This window comes from Diabrotica undecimpunctata, chromosome 8 (assembly GCF_040954645.1).
Source record: "Diabrotica undecimpunctata isolate CICGRU chromosome 8, icDiaUnde3, whole genome shotgun sequence".
NCBI lineage: Eukaryota > Metazoa > Arthropoda > Insecta > Coleoptera > Chrysomelidae > Diabrotica > Diabrotica undecimpunctata.
In genome coordinates this window covers 9,695,142-9,716,673 of record NC_092810.1, presented here as the reverse complement: position 1 = coordinate 9,716,673, position 21,532 = coordinate 9,695,142, and the positions used below count along the sequence as shown (strand labels likewise).

The 21,532-nt window shown below is 30.2% G+C and overlaps 1 protein-coding gene across 1 annotated transcript in view; it reads right to left on the bottom strand.

Moving 5' to 3' along the window:
* ear (ENL/AF9-related super elongation complex transcription factor) overlaps positions 1–21,532 on the bottom strand; it is a 49,608-nt gene that overhangs the window by 431 nt on the left and 27,645 nt on the right. The window contains exons 3-8 of the mRNA XM_072542447.1: positions 21,302–21,524; positions 9,761–10,007; positions 9,372–9,672; positions 8,908–9,278; positions 4,687–4,864; positions 4,400–4,585 (exon numbers count right to left, since the gene is read on the bottom strand). Coding sequence (XP_072398548.1) covers positions 4,400–4,585; positions 4,687–4,864; positions 8,908–9,278; positions 9,372–9,672; positions 9,761–10,007; positions 21,302–21,524 — 1,506 coding nt within the window. The remainder of the gene's footprint in view (positions 1–4,399; positions 4,586–4,686; positions 4,865–8,907; positions 9,279–9,371; positions 9,673–9,760; positions 10,008–21,301; positions 21,525–21,532) is intronic.

Sequence of the window (21,532 nt, the reverse complement as noted above, 5' to 3'; positions counted from 1 at the left end):
TCGCAATTTGACAAATAAAGAATAATAACCCTACATAGAAACGACCTATCTAATAATACAATTTATATGGTCTTAATACCCTGCCAATCTCTTTAACCCTCTATCGCATACGAAACCTTTTATGATTTCAAAATTTCAAAGTGTTGTAGTTTGCATAATATCCACCATCGATCGAAAATTCTGACTACATCATAGTAAGTACTCATTATACAACGCATCTGTATGTTTGGTTGCCTACAAGTCAAGAGGAAGATCGTTATAACCTCATTCGTTTGTACACGTGTAGGTGAATGAACGGTACCTTATGTATGACTCCAATTTGAAGCAATATTTTTTATGGAAAGAGTGAATTTATTTGTTGGAAAATTTTTTTTGGAGAAAGTAAGAATGGTGTTTTATTGTATACCTAAATATTTTTCTACATCGAATTTCACATTATTATCTAGCTTTATGATGTCATTTATTATCAAACCATAGATGGTTTCGTATGTATTCCATCTAAATTGGTATAAATCCGTAAAATTCATAAATGGCTTCGAATGCATTCAATCTTATTTTAGTTATACCGTTTTTAGAAAAATTATCATTTGGTTTTTGTTTTCAGTATGGATCCTGGGAAGTTTTATGGCTCATCTAAATATGTTAACTGTATTCCTCGTGATGGGGAACTAAGTGAAGACGATTTAGGTTCAGATTCAGATAATGAGTATATTCCTGGATGTCGTCAGTCCTAGTCTGATGATAGTGATAGCAATGAACAAAGGAATTTGGATGAAAATATACCTATTTCCTCTGGTATAAAAAGAATTGTCAACAAAAAAAAAACCTGAAAATTTTTTATGGGAATCAGGCCATTTGAAGCATTTTAATAAAAGTGATTATGCATTTAAAGGCGATGTAGAGGTACCAGAATGTATCCTTGCGTTAGAAACTCCTGCAGATTTTTTCTTGTTTTTATTTCCAAAAGAATTAATATTCATGATTGTTGAACAATCAAACATAAAAGCTCTGCAGGATAACATAAACAAACCTGCCAATATTACTGTTTAAATTCAAATATGGTTGTGTGAATTAATCAATACATTTGTCCTCCCTGTATTCCTATATCCCATAAGTACCGCTCGTATTCATATTGAATTCGTTTTGTTCGTTGTTTCGTAAAGTAGTGCAAATCATGGTAATTAGCGGTTCTTCACCTAGTTTTACTTCAACCTTTAAATTGTTTTTTTATTGTTTATTGCAACCATTTAAATTTTGATAATTATTTGCACCTATGAGTTAAAGTTCATTTATCTTGCCAGAGCTATCGAAGGAATAGTTCGTGTTAATTTAATTACTATTAATTCGTAATATGTTTGTTTAATTCGCCACAATTACCGAAATTGAGCAATTCAGATATAGACAAGATTAAACAACTTTTACTGGTTCCCAAGGAGGAACATCTAACCCTACGAAATTCCGGCATCACCTCAAGCAATATAATCCGGCAAAACCTCAAAATCGCAAAAGTGGCGATACAAAAATCAAGTACTTAGTGGTGTATCAGGTTTTAGTTAGGACTTTGATATTTTTGCTGGCGAACAAAGCAATACTTTTCCAAATGAAGCGCTTGATTTAGGAGTCAATGAAAATGTTGTCACTAGATTGACAGAGACAGTGCCGATGAATTCTTTAGCAGAGTATTATAGTGGTATGAGATATATGTAAATGATCTTCTAAAAGTGGTCCAAAATCTGGCAGAAACTAAGATGAGCTGATTCAAAGGAGTGAAGCTAAGTACTGATCAGTCAATCGGTTTGTAATGCTGTTTTTGCGACGCTTCACAGTAGAAAACAACTGTTCACAGGTTAGGAAGATCCAAACACCGCAATTATCTTCTGAGCATGAGATTTCAAGTTCGGGAAACTTGATTTTGACAAGGCCTTGTAGAATTCAGTTTTAGAAATATAGAGAAATAGTTGCTTCAATAAGTTCGAAATGCAGGTAACTTTAAAGTCTTGGAATCTTCTATAATTAAATTAATTGAAAATACATTTATGATGACACTGGCATCTCTAATAACAATAATTTGTCGAAACGTTTGAGCAACAATAAAGTGTTCTATTAATCCCAAATAAAAGAGAATAAGAATATGAGAAGACCTATTCACCTCAAATTCAATAGGGTTATTGCTTTGAAGAGGAATCTATGTACCAATCTTCAATACTCTTAAGAATTTTCCTTCTATGAAAAGAAAATCCATAATATTAAGAGAGGAAAAATATCTATTGACCCCAAATTTCTTTTACATCAACAGGAATCTATATACCAGGTTGCCACAGGACTTTTCCGTCAAGAAACAGAGCTCAGAGAAATATGAGAAATTGAGGACCTATTCCCCCAAATTCAACAAGGTTCTTCCTTATCCCAAGCGGAATCAAAATCAATAGACTAAGTGCTATTTAATGAATTTCCCGACAATAGGACTTTTTTTCTAAGCTTTTCGCACATTCTAAATGACGGACACAATATGAGTTCAATAAGGACCTGACAGATTGTTAATAATTATTATAAATTAATAATTTATATAAAAAAGAAAGAGACTAAACAACAAACAATGCACAACTCATTTTTAAAATTATCACCGAGTTGTACGATCACCAAAAATGTATGCAACTTACATTACATTCACCGATTTATTGCTGACGTCACGATTTTTCCACATTTGAAATATAGTTTTGTCAAGTGTGCCTTTTCAATTAAATTGAACCTGTGACAAATATTTGTCGCAGGTTTATGAACACGCGACATTTTTTTAAACTATTTGCGAGGTAAAAAAGGCTACAATAATTTATGGTACATGAACTACGATTCAAGTGCAAATATTTCGATATTGTTTCCAAATTAAATCGATACCATAGTTCACCACAGATCTGTAAAGGTCGTCAAAAATCAAATGTTGTACCAGAAAACGTTGATACTGTTTTTGCAATAATGTTTCCAGACTGAGAACCTTACTATGAGACTCATTCATCTGTCATTAGTTTCAGTCAGATAAATAAACAAAAACATATCAAAGACCAGAATCCTCCTGCATAGACCACATTAATACTGTGAGGGTAATAATGGAACAATCGGTTAAATGGAACACACCCCTATACATGATTTTTGTTAATTTTGACCGTGCCTTTGATAGCTTGTCTCACGCCGCTGTATGGAAAATTTTAGAGCTAAGAAACATCCCGCAAAAAATAATTTCTATTATAAAGTCACTATATACTGATGCGAAATGCAGCGTGACACACAATGGAATTAACAGTGACGAATTCGATGTACTTACTGGAGTTAGTCAGGGATGCGTGCTTTCTCCGTTTCTTTTTAACATAGTTATAGACTATGTTCTCTCCAAACTAGACTCCGACACAAGAGGGATACAATGGACGTTAACCACACGCCTAAGCGATCTAGAATACGCGGACGATATCTGCCTATTAGGTCAAAGGTTCCAAGATCTGGCTTACCAATTGGAAACACTTTCCACTGAAGCCAATAAAATAGGTTTGAAAATCAATATTAGTAAAACCAAGTCCATGAGAATAAATGCAAGGAACAACACGCTATTTACTATCGACAATATGCAGATTGAAAATGTGGAAAACTTTACGTATCTTGGAAGTGTCATAACAGAAAACGGAGGTACAGAAGACGATATTCGTATGAGGATATGGGAAGCCCAACAAGCTTTCAGCACGCTCAACCCTGTTTGGAGATCTGGCGAGTATACTACAAGGACAAAGATCCGAATATTCCGATCAAATGTCATACACAACACCCTCAGAGACAAACTGCAGGTCTTTGTTAACAAATGTTTACGAAGAATTGTTCGTATATTCTGGTAACACCATCAAAAACGAAGATCTGCTACACCTGACCGAACAAAAGAGGGTACAAAATGAACTTAAGTCCAGAAAGTGGGGTTGAATCGGTCACACACTCCGAAAAAATAGTTCCAGTATCGCAAAGACTGCCCTAGAGTGGAATCCCCAAGGGAAAAGAAAAAGAGGTCGCCCAGTACAAACTTGGAGAAGATCCATCATGGACGAGATAAGAGGCCAAGGAAAGTCTTGGAATGAGGTGAAGGCCTTAGCGCAAAATAGAACCCGATGGCGCCTTTTCACTGAAGCTCTATGCTTCACTTAGGAGTTCAAGAACCATATATATATATATATATATATATATATATACAAGAATTACTGGATTATATATATATATATATATATATATATATATATATATATATATATATATATATATATATATATATATATATCAAAGACAGTTAAAAGAATATGTATGTGGTGTGTATGCATAACGATAGTATGACTATATGAAAATGTTAGAATAAAACAATTATGCTTACTTCACTTTTTGGTTGAACAACCGCTGTAGCATCTTCAGTGCTTGAAACCTTACTCTCCTCGTCCGAATTGTTCTCTTCTTCTAACTTTACAATTTTTTCCGGAGGTTCTAATTTATCATTTGTAATAGGATCACTTTTCCGCTTTTTCTTTTTTTCGTGATCTTTTTCTTTGTCTACTTTCTTGTCCTGAAATAGATATGTACTAAGGTAAAACAGCTATGTAAAAAAGCAGACCACGCCCACAATTGAATACAATACCACAAAAAAAAATTAAATCACGACATTACCTTTTTCTTTTCCTTTTTGTCTTTTTTCTTTGGCGATGGCTCTTTTTTCTTCTCAGGTTCCGGTTTTTTAACAGGTTCAACTGGTGGAAGGGGCGAGGGTGATTTTGACGGCGGCCTATGGACCGGTGATGCTTCTCTACTGCTCATCTTTACCGAGTCGTTTGACGACTCATCATCCCTACAACAACAAAATAAAATAATAATTATTTCGTTTACAGTAACATTTGTAGAGATCGATTTAATTTATATTTTCCAAGTTGACGAACTTACATTGTTGACAAAGTAATTATCGTTGCAACTCACAAGTTTAATGACGTCATACTGCAGCAACTGTTGTTGCGCATGCAAAATATGTTGACAACAATATCTAGGTACTTTTCTAGGTACATCGCTTGTCATTGTCTTTAACAGTGTGAGACAAAGACGAACAATTATTAATCATAAAAGCGTCATTGTTTATTTTTATTTTACATTATGTCTTTTATGATTGTTCTTTAATATATAGTAAAAAACTGTACTTAACCAGAACAACATTTTTTTATTTCGATATTATTTTCATTTTTGATTTAGCGTTTTTTATTTAAATTGCTGAATTATTTAAATAGGTACGTTACAACACATTTAATATCGAAATTAATGTTGTGAAAACGAACAAACCAAAGTGACTCAAACCGATAAAGAGTTACTGTGTACTTGTTATTCTTTTTAAACTTGATTAAAACAATTTTTTATAACCAAAATAAAAATTTTGCAGTATTTATAATATTCTTATTCTGATATTAGGCGTTGAATCCGTTATTGCCTGTGGATATCTTCCTTTGGTGTTAGTTCATTCTCTACTTCCTTTTTAGTTTTATGCTTTGTGTTAAGGCCGTTCCTCGCTATTAAATTCAATGTAAAAGTGTAAATAAAATAATGCAAAAACTATGGCAGATATTGAGATAATTCTTTTTTTTATATGATAGATCTTAAAACATTCTAGTGCACTAACTCTTTATAAATTATTAAATTGTTTAAACAATATTTTTTTCAATTTTTTTTGTTTAAAATTAACTTTAAAAGTTTTTTTTTAAAATCTGTTTAATCATACTATTTTTATTTTTTCTTTCTGTTCTCTATGGATCAGTTAAAACACACCATTAAAAGATGTCACAAACGAAGTTTTACTATAAATATCTAAATTTTAAAATGTATTTTGTTCATTATTTTATGTTATATTTTATACGTGTGTTATTAATGTTGAGTGTCATAGCTTTATATAAATAATGTCGACGACTAGTAAGTTGCACTGACAATTTGTGATATATTGTAAATATTTACACATTCTTCTAATTACAGTGTCTTGAAGAAGGAATAAAAACAATTCCGAAAGCTAGACCAAAAGTCAAAAGAGTGTTTCTGTAACATCCCGGCCAAACTTTCTGACTGCAGTCCTAATAAACTGTGTTGTTTGTATATACATATATATATATATATATATATATATATATATATATATATATATATATATATATATATATATATATATATATTAAATTCGATTGACAATGGTATAATACCAGGTGTTAAGTATAATGTAGGTAAATGTTTTTAATTTTAGTAGGTATGGTAAACCACCGGCTTTTTAACACACCTAATTTGATTGTTATACAGGGTGTTTCAAAAAAAGGTAACCCCGTCTCTAGGGTAGGTAAAAAACTGAAAAATAATTGGGGTTTGCTTAGTAAAAAATTTTTGTAACGCCATCCGTTTTCAAGATACAGGGCGTTGAAGGAAAAAAATTTTACGCATTTTTTACGATTTTGCCGAAACTACTGGCAACATTGTAATGAAATTTCATACGAATATGTTTTGGAAGCTGATACATCTCATGAATTTGTTTTTATATCTGATTCTCATAGAGGGCGCTAGTTACACGGATCGTACTAAGTATTAGTCAATATAACTTTTAAGAGTATAATTATTAATCAAAATTTCAAGTAAACTTAAACATCATTCAATTTTACACGAAAAAGGTACTCTTGGTAAAACTCGATACTGTGTACCGTTTTCGGAATATTTTGATTTGAAAATTATGAAGTAATAATTGATGCTGGTAGTAATAATAAAGTTCTAATAGGTATACTTCTATTTTCTCCAAGTTTGCCATGGAAATCTGACATTTATTGATTGTTATGACGATAAATCAACAATAATTAGAGTTTTGAAACCTTGTTATTTGTAAAATCAAATCAAAATGTGCTCAAATGTTGAATACACTGACATGTTATTAACCTTAGGCGAATGTTTAGGATGTTCTAGTGCAGCTGTGACACGTTATGCAGAAAAGTTTCCTAGAAGAAACTTACCAAGTAAAAAAACATTTAGAGCCGTTGAACGACGTTGTCGACAAACTGGGAATGTGAGACCAAATAAAATAAATTCTGGTAGACCAAGAACAACAAGAACAATTAATAAAGAAAATAATATTTTAAATTTACTTGATCAAGATCCAACAGTTAGCGTAAGGAATATAGCAAGACAAACAAATACTTCTTCTTCAAGTACTTGGCGGATACTGAAAGAACAGCAATTACATCCTTATCATTACAGACAAGTCCAAGAGCTCTTGCCAGATGATCTACCGGTTAGAGTGGATTTTTGTAAAACATTACAACAAAGGACAGCCCACAATCCAAATTTTTTAAAATGCATTCTTTTTACGGACGAGGCCACCTTTACGCGACAAGGTATGTTTAACTCCCATAATGCACACTACTGGTGTGATGAGAATCCACGAGTCAAAAGGGTATCACATTACCAACACTCATTTAAAGTTAATGTTTGGGCAGCAACTTTAGGTAACAAATTAATAGGTTATCATATTCTACCTAGAAATTTAAATGGTGATATGTATCTTGATTTTTTAAACAATTCCTTATTCGAGATATTAGAAGATTTAACGCTAAACGAGCGAAGATCTTTATTTTTTATGCACGATGGAGCTCCACCACACTTTGATGGAAAGTGTCGTAATTGGTTGAGTAATCATTTTCCGAATCGATTTATTGGTAGAGGTGCAGAAGCTCCGATTCATTGGCCTCCTCGGTCATGCGATTTTAACCCTTTGGACTACGCAGTTTGGTCGTATATTAAGGAAAAAGTCTATGCTACAGAGGTAAATTCACGCCAAGAATCGGAAGAAAGAATTCAACGTCAATTTAATGACATCATAGCTGATCCCCTACCGTTTAGAAGGTTAATGGAATCTTTAGAAAAAAGAATAGACTTGTGTATTCGCGAAAACGGAGGACATTTTGAACACTTACTGTAATTGAATTTTATTTTATGTTCTTAGTCATTAATTTAATTTTCTTCTTGTGAGTTTTGTTTAATTACTAACTATTTTATACCAGCATCAATTATTACTTCATAATTTTCAAATCAAAATATTCCGAAAACGGTACACAGTATCGAGTTTTACCAAGAGTACCTTTTTCGTGTAAAATTGAATGATGTTTAAGTTTACTTGAAATTTTGATTAATAATTATACTCTTAAAAAAGTTATATTGACTAATACTTAGTACGATCCGTGTAACTAGCGCCCTCTATGAGAATCAGATATAAAAACAAATTCATGGGATGTATCAACTTTCAAAACATATTTGTATGAAATTTCATTACAATGTTGCCAGTAGTTTCGGCAAAATCGTAAAAAATGCGTAAAATTTTTTTTTCTTCAACGCCCTGTATCTTGAAAACGGATAGCGTTACAAACATTTTTTACTAAGCAAACACCAATTATTTTTCAGTTTTTTACCTACCCTAGAGACGGGGTTACCTTTTTTAAAACACCCTGTATAATTAATTTAATTTTGTAAATAATTTTCGGTTCTACGGTTCTTCGATTGTACGGTTCTAATAAAATGGTAAATTTAAGTATTTTTGTAAATATGTAAATAGTTTAAAATTTAGTAGACAATTTAATAGACAAAAAACACACCTGATTTTTTTTTTAACTATTATAAACAGTTCAGTCAGTCTGGATAAAGTGTGATAAAGTTTGTAAAAAGTTACCTAGGTACTTCTTTTCATTACCTTGTGCGTTAAAATAAATACTTATCGACTTTGAACGATAATGAATCTCTTAGATAGCTTGGAGAACTATATGCTAGTTAGAATTGTAAGCTAGATTGAAGAAGAAATCTTTTTCACGAAACCAATAACTATAAAGCACTTACCTGGAAAACAGGGTATTATTTTCTATTTTAATTTCTGGCTCCTTGGGAGTCGAAGGGGATCTACTTTTCGGACTACCGAATAAATTACTTTTATCTACTGGTCGATTGGGGGGAGGGGGCGTGGGTTTTTCCTCTTTAATAGTCACTTCTTTAGAATTAGAAGTTGAACTGGGCTGTTTCTCGATCTTTCTTTCTTCCTTCTTGGAATGTTTCTCTTCTTTCTTTTCTTTGCGGTCTTTTTTCTTATGTTTGTGTTTTTGTCTGTCTTCGGGTTCATTCCTTATCTTTTCAGGTTTTTCCGGTTTCTCCTCTTTCACCTCTTCTTTTGGTGGTTCCTTAATAGGTTCCTTCTCTTTTGGTTTTTTATCAGTCTGAAAAAGATTCATGTTAAAAAAACAAATTAAAACGTTTGACAGTTTGTCGACAGAGGCCTCAAATGATCGTTGATACACTAAAGAACTTACCTTGTGCGAATTTTGAGAACTTATAGGTGTAGGAAGAGCAGGACTAGATTCCTTCTTAACAGCCGAAGATTCTTTTTCCCTAGATTTACTGCTATCTTTACTTTTATGCTCCCGATGTTCCTTATCCTTTTCCCTATCTTTGTGTTTACCTTCTTTGTGATCCCTTTTATCCTTTTTCGATTTTTTATCTTCCTTTTTATCCTTATCTCTATCTTTATCTTTTTTCTCTTCTTTGCTACTATCTTTTTCTTTATTACTATGTTTTTGTACTGGAGGTGGGCTGGGTTCTCGTCTAGGTGATCTGAAGCAGAAATAAATTGGAATATATACAATATTATTTATGAAGAAAAATTAGAAGTGAAATATAATTAAAACCAGCAGGTGCTTACTTCTTCGGACTTGGACTTCTCGGTCTGGAAACTGGTGATTTTTCTCTTTCTTTGTCCTTTTTTGAACTTTTTTCCTTCGGCCGGTCCCTGTCTTTACTTTTATCATCTTTTGATTTTCTCTTCTCTTCTTTATTTCTTTTATCCGCGTTTTCCGAGGATTTGTCTTTGGATTTCTCTTTATCTTTATCCTTATCTTTATGGGCACTTTTATTTGATTTAACTTTATCACTTTTGTCTTTTTCAGAAGCTGAAACATAAGAATCAATATAAGAGTGATGGATATAAATGTATTTAAACACAAGATTATAACAAAATGAAGAAATATGCAATCAGGAGACTTCTAATCGATGACATAAGTAACCTGCAACTCCAAGCTTACTAGAAAGCTACCGGACGATGTTAGGAATATCTTTATTCCGACAATACATAAACAGTTTATCGCTGAACGCTAAAATCTATATATATATATATTGTGACGATTAGGGTTTATAGAAAATAATTTATAAGTTATATACTACATAATATTAGATATTTGGTTGTTTTAAATAAGTTATATACTAGAGAATTTAATAAAAATATATTTATGTGAGGGCATTTTTAATAAATTAGCATAATAATTGTAAAAAGTTGTATTTTAATATTGTAAATATATATAAGTGAGCCATGTGCTTAGGCAACCAAAAATACTCTCGGAGATTGACAGATATTTATACTCTGAAGTGACGTTTAAAAATATTTACGAATATAAAGTGGGTTATAATAATATATTGTTTGAAATGTGTATTTTATTAAATTAGAATGTTAAGTTACTAATTTAATTATATATTCTGATCTGAAAAGCCTAAATGTAAACAAAATTATTAATAGAAAAGAATGGAATTCTCTGGATCTCCGGAGATGGCCATGTTTGCGAAATGGTTTGTTCCAGAAAATTCATACAAGTATGAAATAGAACAAATTGGAACATGATCTCTTACGAGATGGTTCTAGAATGTCCAAAAGATATAAATACCCGTGATTTGGATTCAAGATGGCAGTTTTTGAAAGTTTTTAGTCAGAAAAGTTTTAGATAGTGCAGTCAGAAGAGTTTTAAGAAGTTTTAGGCAGTTTTTAAGTTTTAGTCAGAAGTCAGGCAAGTTTATTATGAAAGTTAGTTAGAGTCAGTGAATCAAGTACAAATAGTCCAATAGTTTAATATAGTGAGTTAAATGAAGATTAAAAATTATGCATATATTTAATGCACATTTATAATTATACACAAATAATTATTGAAGATAAAAAAAGGTATATTGGAAGAAATTAAATTATATTATGGTTGGAGATTAGTATAAATCAACTTATAATAATTGGATATTGGTATATTGAAAAGAAGAATAAATATAAATGCTGTTTGCTGGTTTGGTTGGTGGTGTATAAATGCTGGAACTATATCTTAAATTGGTAGAAGCTGATAATTGAAAAAAGAAATTTCACAAAAACAGGATAACCGAAGTACGAAGACTTTCAGTGGTGATTAGAATATATATAGTGGAAAACAGTTCATTTAGGCATTCAGTGAAAGAAAGGTACAAAATTTTGTTAATATAATTTAGTTAGTGTCATAACAATTTCAATTTTGAAGATAGTTTTGTTTAAATTGTAGATTGTCTATAGAATTTAATTAGTTTTATAAGAATATCAATTTAAAGATAGTTTATTTTAAATTTACATTGACTAGGTTAGATATATATGTGTGTTTCATAATAGTTATAATAAAGATAATTTAAAAAAGTACTTACAAGCTAATTCTTTGAGAACCGCGATAAAAACCCTATATATTATATTATTAAAAATACTCATTGCTCATAATTCAAACAAACAAAAAAAACACATCATAACAATTTGGCACCCAACGCGGTGGCTCTCTATTTAAAAGAATTAGTTTGGAAAGATAAGTGCTCTCATATAATTAAATTAATTATCAGTAGAAAGGAAAAATTATAGGTTTTATTTTTAATTATATTTGAACAAGTAAAGTCTCAAAATGTCTCAAGGAAAGAAAAGTACAAGAAGCAAAAAGAATGAAGAAGATGTGGAAGTAGAAACACAACCTATACAAGAGGAGAGTTTAGTTCAAGTTCCACAAGATACTGCAGAAATGAATCCAGAAAGAGAGGAAAATGTCAATATGGCAGCTTTGATGTCATTAATGATGCAGATGAACAAGACAATGGAAGAGAATTCAAAAGAAATCAAAGAAGACATGAAAAAAATGGAACAGAAAATGGAAGAGAATACGAAAAAAATGGAAGAGAATTCAAAAGAAATCAAAGAAGACATGAAAAAAATGGAACAGAAATTGGAAGAGAATTATAGAAAATTAGAAAAGAAAATAGAAGATAATAATAATAAAATTGTAAAACAAATGGATAAAAAACTTGAAGCTGCAGAGAAAAAAGTAGCAAATGAAATAAAAAGTATACGGAATGACTACAAGAAAAGGATAGACAATGAGAGGACAGAAGTAAAGAGGATTATTCAAGATAATAAGATAGATATAGAACAGAAAATAGAGTTACAGAAATGTAACTTAGAAGTAAAAATTAACGAAGACAGGAGAAACACAGAAGAAAAATTAGACGATATACAACAAAATATTCAAATAAATTGTAATCAAATAAGAAATGTGGAACAGAGAATAGATGATATTTCACAAATGAGAGACATAGGGAGACCTTACTTAAATTTAACAAATGAGACTGGGATTAAATTCTCTGGTAATATAAAAAATTTGCATCCTAGAGTATACATAAATAGTTTAAAACATAAATTAAGATTTGTGAATAATATTAATGATATTAAAGATTATATTAGAGTGACATTAAATGACAATGCAGCAACTTGGTTTGCTAGTATTGAGAATGATTTAGATAATTTTCAAACATTTGAAAATAAATTTTTAAATTATTATTGGGGTGAATTAGAGCAAGCCAAGTTTAGAGAAATTCTATATTTTGGAAAGTATAATCAAAATTTAAAATCAAATATGGTAGATTATGCATTGAAATTGATAACAGTTGCAAAATATTTAGAACCACCACTTAGAGAGGATGAAACAGTCTTAAATGTATCTAGACATTTTGATGCTGATGTTGTGCAAACCGTAACTGTACAAAATATTCAAACAATAGATAGTTTTATTAATTTTATTCAAAGAATACAAAGAGGCAATATGACAAGTAATACTAACAACAGAAAAAACAATAATAACTTTCAATATAATAAAAATGATAATCAACAATATAGACAATCATATAACAATAATACTAGGTATGGTAATAATTTACAAAATTTTAATAATAACAGTAATCTAAATAGACAGAACTTTAATAATAATACTAGTTATAATAGACAAAATTTTAATAATAATACTAATTATAATAGACAACATTTTAATAACAGTACTAATAATAATAGACAAGATTTTAATAATATAAGAAATACAGAGCGACCTAACTATAACAGACAGGTAAATTGTGTTCGAAGGAATAGAAGCTGCGAAGACAGGGAACGAAGTAGTACAAGGCAAGAAAATGTGAGTAGAAGTCATAGTAGGGAAAGACATAGTACATCAGATCCAAGTGGTCAGATACAATCTGACAATTCTAATAATCAAAATTTTGTGCAGTAAACTTTCTGAATTACAAGTTAGGCCATTGCTATTATGAAAAACCTTCTGAATTTATTTCTTTAGATGAAGAGAAAATTATTGAATCTATTAATTTAATTTATATAAATGCTTTGGCCAAAAATAAAATGATTAAAATTATGATAGATACTGGTTCAGAAAGTACATTAGTCTCGGAGAATTTTATTTTTAATACATTAAAACTATCAGATATAATAAAGATTCCAAAAATTAAAATTATTGGTGCAAATAATAAGAAGTTGGGTGAAATTGATAAACTAGCCAATTTTAAAATTAATATTCTTAATAAAGAAATTAATATGCAAGGATTTATTGTCAAGGATTTATGTGTTGATATATTAATGGGAAATGATGAATTGGAAAAAAAGAAAGTAAAGATAGATTTTGAAGAAAAAATGGTAACTTTGGAAGGGCAAATAATTAAATTTATGCAGAAAGATGAGGTAGAAGAAGGAATAAGAGTTGATAGGATATTATTAAAAGAAAATAATGATGTTTATGAAGAAGAAATGTATTTTGATGATAGGGAAATGTCCCAGAAGAATGTAAAGAATAATTATTGTAGTGAATATTTAAGGAATGGAAATTTTAAGCAGATGGATGCCTACGAGGCGGAGTGCGTAAAATTGGAAGCAAGGAATAATGACTACATAATGAAGAATAATTTTATTTGTAAAGAAGAAGATATGATAAAAGTTTTAAATTGCCCTGAAGAATATAAATCAATAGTCATTTCCATATTGCAGCAACACAAGGGACTTGTCAATAAAGAAAATAGAATTGCACAAAATTATATCCATAGTATAAAAGTTAAAGAAGAAAAAGATTTTAAAACAAAATCATACCCAATACCATATAAATACAGAGAAGAAGTAAACAAAACAATTAATAATATGTTAGAAGATGGGATCATTGAGAAGGCAGACACACGTTTTATTAACCCCATAGTAGTAGTACGAAAAAGATCAGGTGAAATCAGGTTATGTTTGGATGCAAGGAATATTAACAAGATTACTGAAAAGCAATTTGAAGCACCAATGAGTATAGATGGAATATTAGGAAGAATTACAGGAATGTCATTTTTCACTAAAATCGATTTACAGCATAGTTTCTGGTTAATACCTCTAGAAAGAAAAAGTAGACAGTATACAGGATTTCAGATAGATGGAGTAGTATATCAATTCAAAGTAGTACCATTTGGACTTCAATCATCTTGCAGTGCTCTATGTAGATGTCTTCATGATATTTTGGATCAATATGAACATTTTGTAATTCACTACATTGATGATATCTTAATTTTTTCTAAAACGGCTGAAGATCATGAGAAACACCTAAAAATTATAATAAATAGATTAGACAAAGTGGGACTAAAAATAAATCAAGAAAAATGTACATTTTTTCAAAAAGAAGTCATATATCTAGGTTATAAACTTAACACTAAGGGAATCGAAATGGATCCAGAACGGACACAAGTCATTCAGGAATATAAAACACCACACAATTTAAGAACTTTAAGAGGATTTATTGGAATAATTAATTATTATAAAAGGATGATACCAGATCTAAGTATAAAAGAAATTCCATTACTTGAACTACTGAGAAAAGGTGTAAAATGGAGATGGGATCAGAGAAGACAACTAGCATTCCAAGAAATTAAAAACATTTTTCTGTCAAATTTGAAAATATACTATCCTGACTACACACAGCCATTCATATTAAGAACAGATGCATCAATAGAGAGATTATCAGGGGTATTATTACAAATACAGGATGGGGTCGAATACCCAATACAATTCATTTCAAGAATTACAAAGCCACATGAAAAGGGTTACTCGGTTTCAGAATTAGAACTAGCAAGTATAATACACTGTGTCACAAAATTAAGATTTTATTTGTTGGGTAATGAATTTACAATAGAAACAGATCACCAAGCTTTAACGTCTATATTAAATAACAAATATGGAAACAGTAGAATACATCGGTGGAGTCTAATACTTAGTGAATACTGCTTTGAAATCAAATACATTTCTGGAAAATCCAATATAGTGGCAGATGCTTTATCAAGGTTAGAAAATACATCACAAAAAGGGCAGCGAACAATAAAAATTGGATTAAATCAATTAGTAGAAAGTACTGGATTATATTCTAAAGAAGAAATTATAAGAGATCAGATCAATTTGAGTGAAAAACAAAAAGTCCTTAGGAAAGATGGGGTATATTATAAAATAATAAATGGCATAGAAGTATATGTAATAACTAGAACTTTAGCAAAGAAAATATTGAAAAATTTACATAACAATTATATGCATATTGGTTCAAGAAAGCTATGGATGCTATTTAGGGACAATTATTTTGCAAAGAATGACATAAGTATAGCAAAGGAAATTACTAACCAATGCCCAATATGTCAACTAAACAAAGAAAAGAATTTCAAAAACCAGAACACATATAAATCTAATGTTGTATATGAAAAACTAAATACAGTTTCCATGGATTTTATTTCAAATTTAGTTCTCAGTCCAACAGGAAAAAAGCATATACTAGTGATAGTTGATTTATATACCAAATTTATTAAACTATATCCCTGCTCTAGAACAAATGTTAAAACATTAAAATTATATATTAATCAATTTTTCGAAGAAATAGGACCATTTAGAAATTGCATAATAGATAATGCTACATATTTTAACAACCAAAAATTTCGGGCATTTTGTGAGAAAAAGGGAATCAACATTCATTTTACAAGTATCAGACATCCTCAGGCAAATCCTGCAGAAAGATATATTAAAGAAGTTATAAAATATTTAAGGATACTGTGCCAAAATCAACACGAAACTTGGCAGCAACATATACCACAAGTAGAATATTTTTTAAATAATACACATAATTTGAATACAGAGGAAGTACCAGAATATTTAATGTTTGGCCATATAGGAAACAGAAAGTGGATTAGTGAATATAATCAGGATATGTTAGAACAAGTAATGCAGAAAGTGAATAACCGAATTAGGAGGAAAGCTGAAAAATATATCAGAAGACAAAATCGAAATATAAAAAAACCAATCACATTTCAAAAAGGAGACCAAGTGTTAATTCGTTCACTTAGAAAAAGTAATGTTAAAGAAAATCGTTGTAAGAAATTACAACCAATGTTTGAAGGTCCATATACAATTGAAAATCAGAATGGACTAAATAGTTATGTGTTAATAGATGCAGAGAACAGACTAAGAGGCATATTTCATATCAACGACATTTTTAAGTATCATGAAGAGATTGAATAATCTTTTCTATACCTTTTAACACTAATATACAAATACTTACTGTTACTATAACAGATTACTGATATATCCATTTTATTCAATAGACTTGATTTGTTAAATAGATGGTAGATTTCATTGTTGTGAATAAATTTGACATCATACTTGTTGAATTTTGTACATATGGAAATTGTTTGGTACCCTAAAAATCATAATTTGGGGTTAGATACAGAATTGATTGTGTAAATGTCTGTATAAAAAGTGTAAAACTTACCAATTTATATGGATGAAAGCCTTTTGAATGGAAATAATTCCTAGATTTTGTCTATAAACAAACAGAACACAATATAGATTATATTTTTAAGTAAGGTTATATTTTATTCTCTGATAAAATCCATTCTCCAATTGACATGACAGTTTGACCATAGAATAGCCGAACTGTGCAGCGTTGTTCTCTGCTTTGACATAGACAGCGAACAGGGATGTATTTAACACATTTTAAATAAAAAAAAAATTGATTTATTAAATTTAATAAAGTATGAGAAAATTAATATTTAAAAAAATAATAAGTAAATTATTTATTTTAAATATTATTTTTGGGGTATTGTGACGATTAGGGTTTATAGAAAATAATTTATAAGTTATATACTACATAATATTAGATATTTGGTTGTTTTAAATAAGTTATATACTAGAGAATTTAATAAAAATTAATTTATGTGAGGGCATTTTTAATAAATTAGCATAATAATTGTAAAAAGTTGTATTTTAATATTGTAAATATATATAAGTGAGCCATGTGCTTAGGCAACCAAAAATACTCTCGGAGATTGACAGATATTTATACTCTGAAGTGACGTTTAAAAATATTTACGAATATAAAGTGGGTTATAATAATATATTGTTTGAAATGTGTATTTTATTAAATTAGAATGTTAAGTTACTAATTTAATTATATATTCTGATCTGAAAAGCCTAAATGTAAACAAAATTATTAATAGAAAAGAATGGAATTCTCTGGATCTCCGGAGATGGCCATGTTTGCGAAATGGTTTGTTCCAGAAAATTCATACAAGTATGAAATAGAACAAATTGGAACATGATCTCTTACGAGATGGTTCTAGAATGTCCAAAAGATATAAATACCCGTGATTTGGATTCAAGATGGCAGTTTTTGAAAGTTTTTAGTCAGAAAAGTTTTAGATAGTGCAGTCAGAAGAGTTTTAAGAAGTTTTAGGCAGTTTTTAAGTTTTAGTCAGAAGTCAGGCAAGTTTATTATGAAAGTTAGTTAGAGTCAGTGAATCAAGTACAAATAGTCCAATAGTTTAATATAGTGAGTTAAATGAAGATTAAAAATTATGCATATATTTAATGCACATTTATAATTATACACAAATAATTATTGAAGATAAAAAAAGGTATATTGGAAGAAATTAAATTATATTATGGTTGGAGATTAGTATAAATCAACTTATAATAATTGGATATTGGTATATTGAAAAGAAGAATAAATATAAATGCTGTTTGCTGGTTTGGTTGGTGGTGTATAAATGCTGGAACTATATCTTAAATTGGTAGAAGCTGATAATTGAAAAAAGAAATTTCACAAAAACAGGATAACCGAAGTACGAAGACTTTCAGTGGTGATTAGAATATATATAGTGGAAAACAGTTCATTTAGGCATTCAGTGAAAGAAAGGTACAAAATTTTGTTAATATAATTTAGTTAGTGTCATAACAATTTCAATTTTGAAGATAGTTTTGTTTAAATTGTAGATTGTCTATAGAATTTAATTAGTTTTATAAGAATATCAATTTAAAGATAGTTTATTTTAAATTTACATTGACTAGGTTAGATATATATGTGTGTTTCATAATAGTTATAATAAAGATAATTTAAAAAAGTACTTACAAGCTAATTCTTTGAGAACCGCGATAAAAACCCTATATATTATATTATTAAAAATACTCATTGCTCATAATTCAAACAAACAAAAAAAACACATCATAACAATATATATATATATATATATATATATATATATATATATATATATATATATATATATATATATATATATATATATATATATATATATATATATATATATACAGGGTGAGTCATAACTATTGGGACATAGACTAAGGACAGGTTATTTGGACCAAAATATGGCTATTGGGCCAAATATGCCTTAATAAAATGTTGCTGAGAAAAAAGATACAGGGTGTTAAAGTTAATTTTTGTTTTTGGTTTTTTGCTAATAGTTTCCCTGTATATTTACAAATTTCTATCAAAATTGGCACAGAGGCATAATCTTAGACAAGAAATAGTATTTTATTTACAATTCCACTATCAAATGCCAAACTAATAAACAAAGTTGCAACTAACGTAAGGTTTCCGTTTTGACGATAAATCAAAACTAAACACACTTTAACTTAAAAGAACTCACAAAAACTCAAACTAAATGTTCTACATGGTCTCCTCCGATTTCTATGCCTTTTCTAATTCTTTTTATAAAGGATTTTCGGGCGTTAAAAAAAATATTATTATGTCCCCTTATAAGATTAGCTGCATTTTGAATGTATCTCCAAAGTTCGTCTCGTGTATTAACTTCATTGGCATAAACTAAGGACTTCATATGTCCTAAAAAATAAAAATCTAGCGGGTTGTACTCAGGACTTCTTGGTGGCCATTGAAAATCACTGCCTCTGCCAATCCATCGTTGAGGAAATACGTCATCAAGATGATTTCTAACAGCTAATGAAAAATGAGGTGGCGCTCCATCCTGCATAAACCACATTTTTCTTCTTACATCCAGTGACAGATCATCTAAAATATCACTAAGAGTATTTTCCAAAAAGAATAAATAAGAATCTCCATTTAAATTCGGAGGAAGAACATAAGGCCCTAGTAGTTGGTCGCCTATAATGCCACACCAAATATTCAATTTCAACGCATGCTGAAAATGTCTAGCTTTAATAGCATGCGGGTTTTCTTATTCCCAATAATGACTATTTCGCCAATTAAAAACCCATCGTCTGGTAAAAGTTGCTTCGTCGGTGAACATAATATTCTTAATAAAGTGTCTGTAATTGCGATGTTTATTCAGAATACGTTGGCAAAACTGTAACCGTCGTGGAAGATCTGTTGGAAGTAAATTTTGAACAGGAGTGAAGTGATAAGGATAGAGGTTCTCTTTTTTAGAATTCTAACAATAGACGACTGACTTACTCCTGTTGCTGCTGATAGATATCGTGAACTTATTTCAGGATTTTCATCTACTCGAACCAAAAGTTCATCTTCTTGATTAGGTGTGATTTGTTTCGGTCGACCACCCCGATTTTTAGTGTGAAATGACCCAGTTTCACCTAAACTACGATATAATCTTGCAAAAGTTTTGTGATTTGGTTGTCTTCTGTTTGCGTACAACATTCCATACCTTCTGGCTGCCGAGCGACCGCAAAAATTTTCTTGTGCGTATACGCAAATCATATCTCGCATTTCTTCATTAGTAAAATGATTGTGACAAGGCATTTCAATCAAAAAAAGTAATGATTACTTTAAAAAAATGCAACATTACACTACACTGTCACATCAAAAATAATTTACTCTGAACAAATGACATTTACCAACAACAATTATCTGACAGTCCAAAGCATACTTTTCATAAATGAAATAATATTTGAAATCCTTTTTTAAGACTCTAAGCAGTTCGACTGCGTTTTTATCGAAAACGGTTGAAATTATCATGTTTAAACAAGAGAACCAATTTTACGTAAAAATGATGTTTAACGTAAAATTGTAAATAAAATGGTATTTCTTGTCTAAGATTATACCTCTGTGCCAATTTTGATAGCAATTTATAAATATACAGGGAAACTATTAGCAAAAAACGAAAAACAAAAATTAACCTTTAACACCCTGTATCTTTTTTCTCAGCAACATTTTATTAAGGCTATTTGGCCCAATAGCCATATTTTGGTCCAAATAACCTGTCCTTAGTCTATGTCCCAATAGTTATGACTCACCCTGTATATATATATATATATATATATATATATATATAAATGAATGATTGCATGTCATTTATAGAATAGTAAACTATACATTTGATCATGTGATGATCTTGAGCAAAGTTGTGCATGAGCCAACGAAGGTTTCTAAGTTGGTGAGATCAATATTCGACAGATGGCGCCACTGTCTTTCCAATCTGTATATAAAAATGAATGTTTGTCTGTATGTCCTTTATAGAATCGTAAACTATGCATTTGAAATGTATTTTCTTACATTGAAACTTGGCGTACCCATTATTGATGTGCCGTACCCAATGATCCCGATAGATGTGCCATTCGAATTCAAATGTTTACAGTTCCCGGTGCGACGAGTGTAGATTAAATTTGGAGAATCCATGCTTCTCAATGTGGCCTGCTCACGCGTCGGAAAACCTTCTGATTTATTCGTTTACCCACCAGAAGGAAAAACAAGAAATATTATGTATCGCACAGCACTTCAAAAAAATCAATAAATCAAATCTTTGTGTGTCCAGTTCCAGTACCTAAATAAATAAAGCAAACAGATCATTGAAATCTACTTACATTTTTCAGGGTTTGGAGGTTTTGTGGGGGGAGGCTCCTTCGGTTTGGGGGCTTCGGGAAGTTTACTAGTCTTTTTAATTGGAGGACCGAAAAGGTTTTCGAAGTCGGTTGTTCTTGGTTCGTCTAGTTTCATTTTGTGTTTTTTTGGGACATCCGACGTACTTAATTTTGGTCTACTCATTTGATTTTTGTCTTCCTTTATACTATTTTCGTGATTTCCTTCCTACAAAA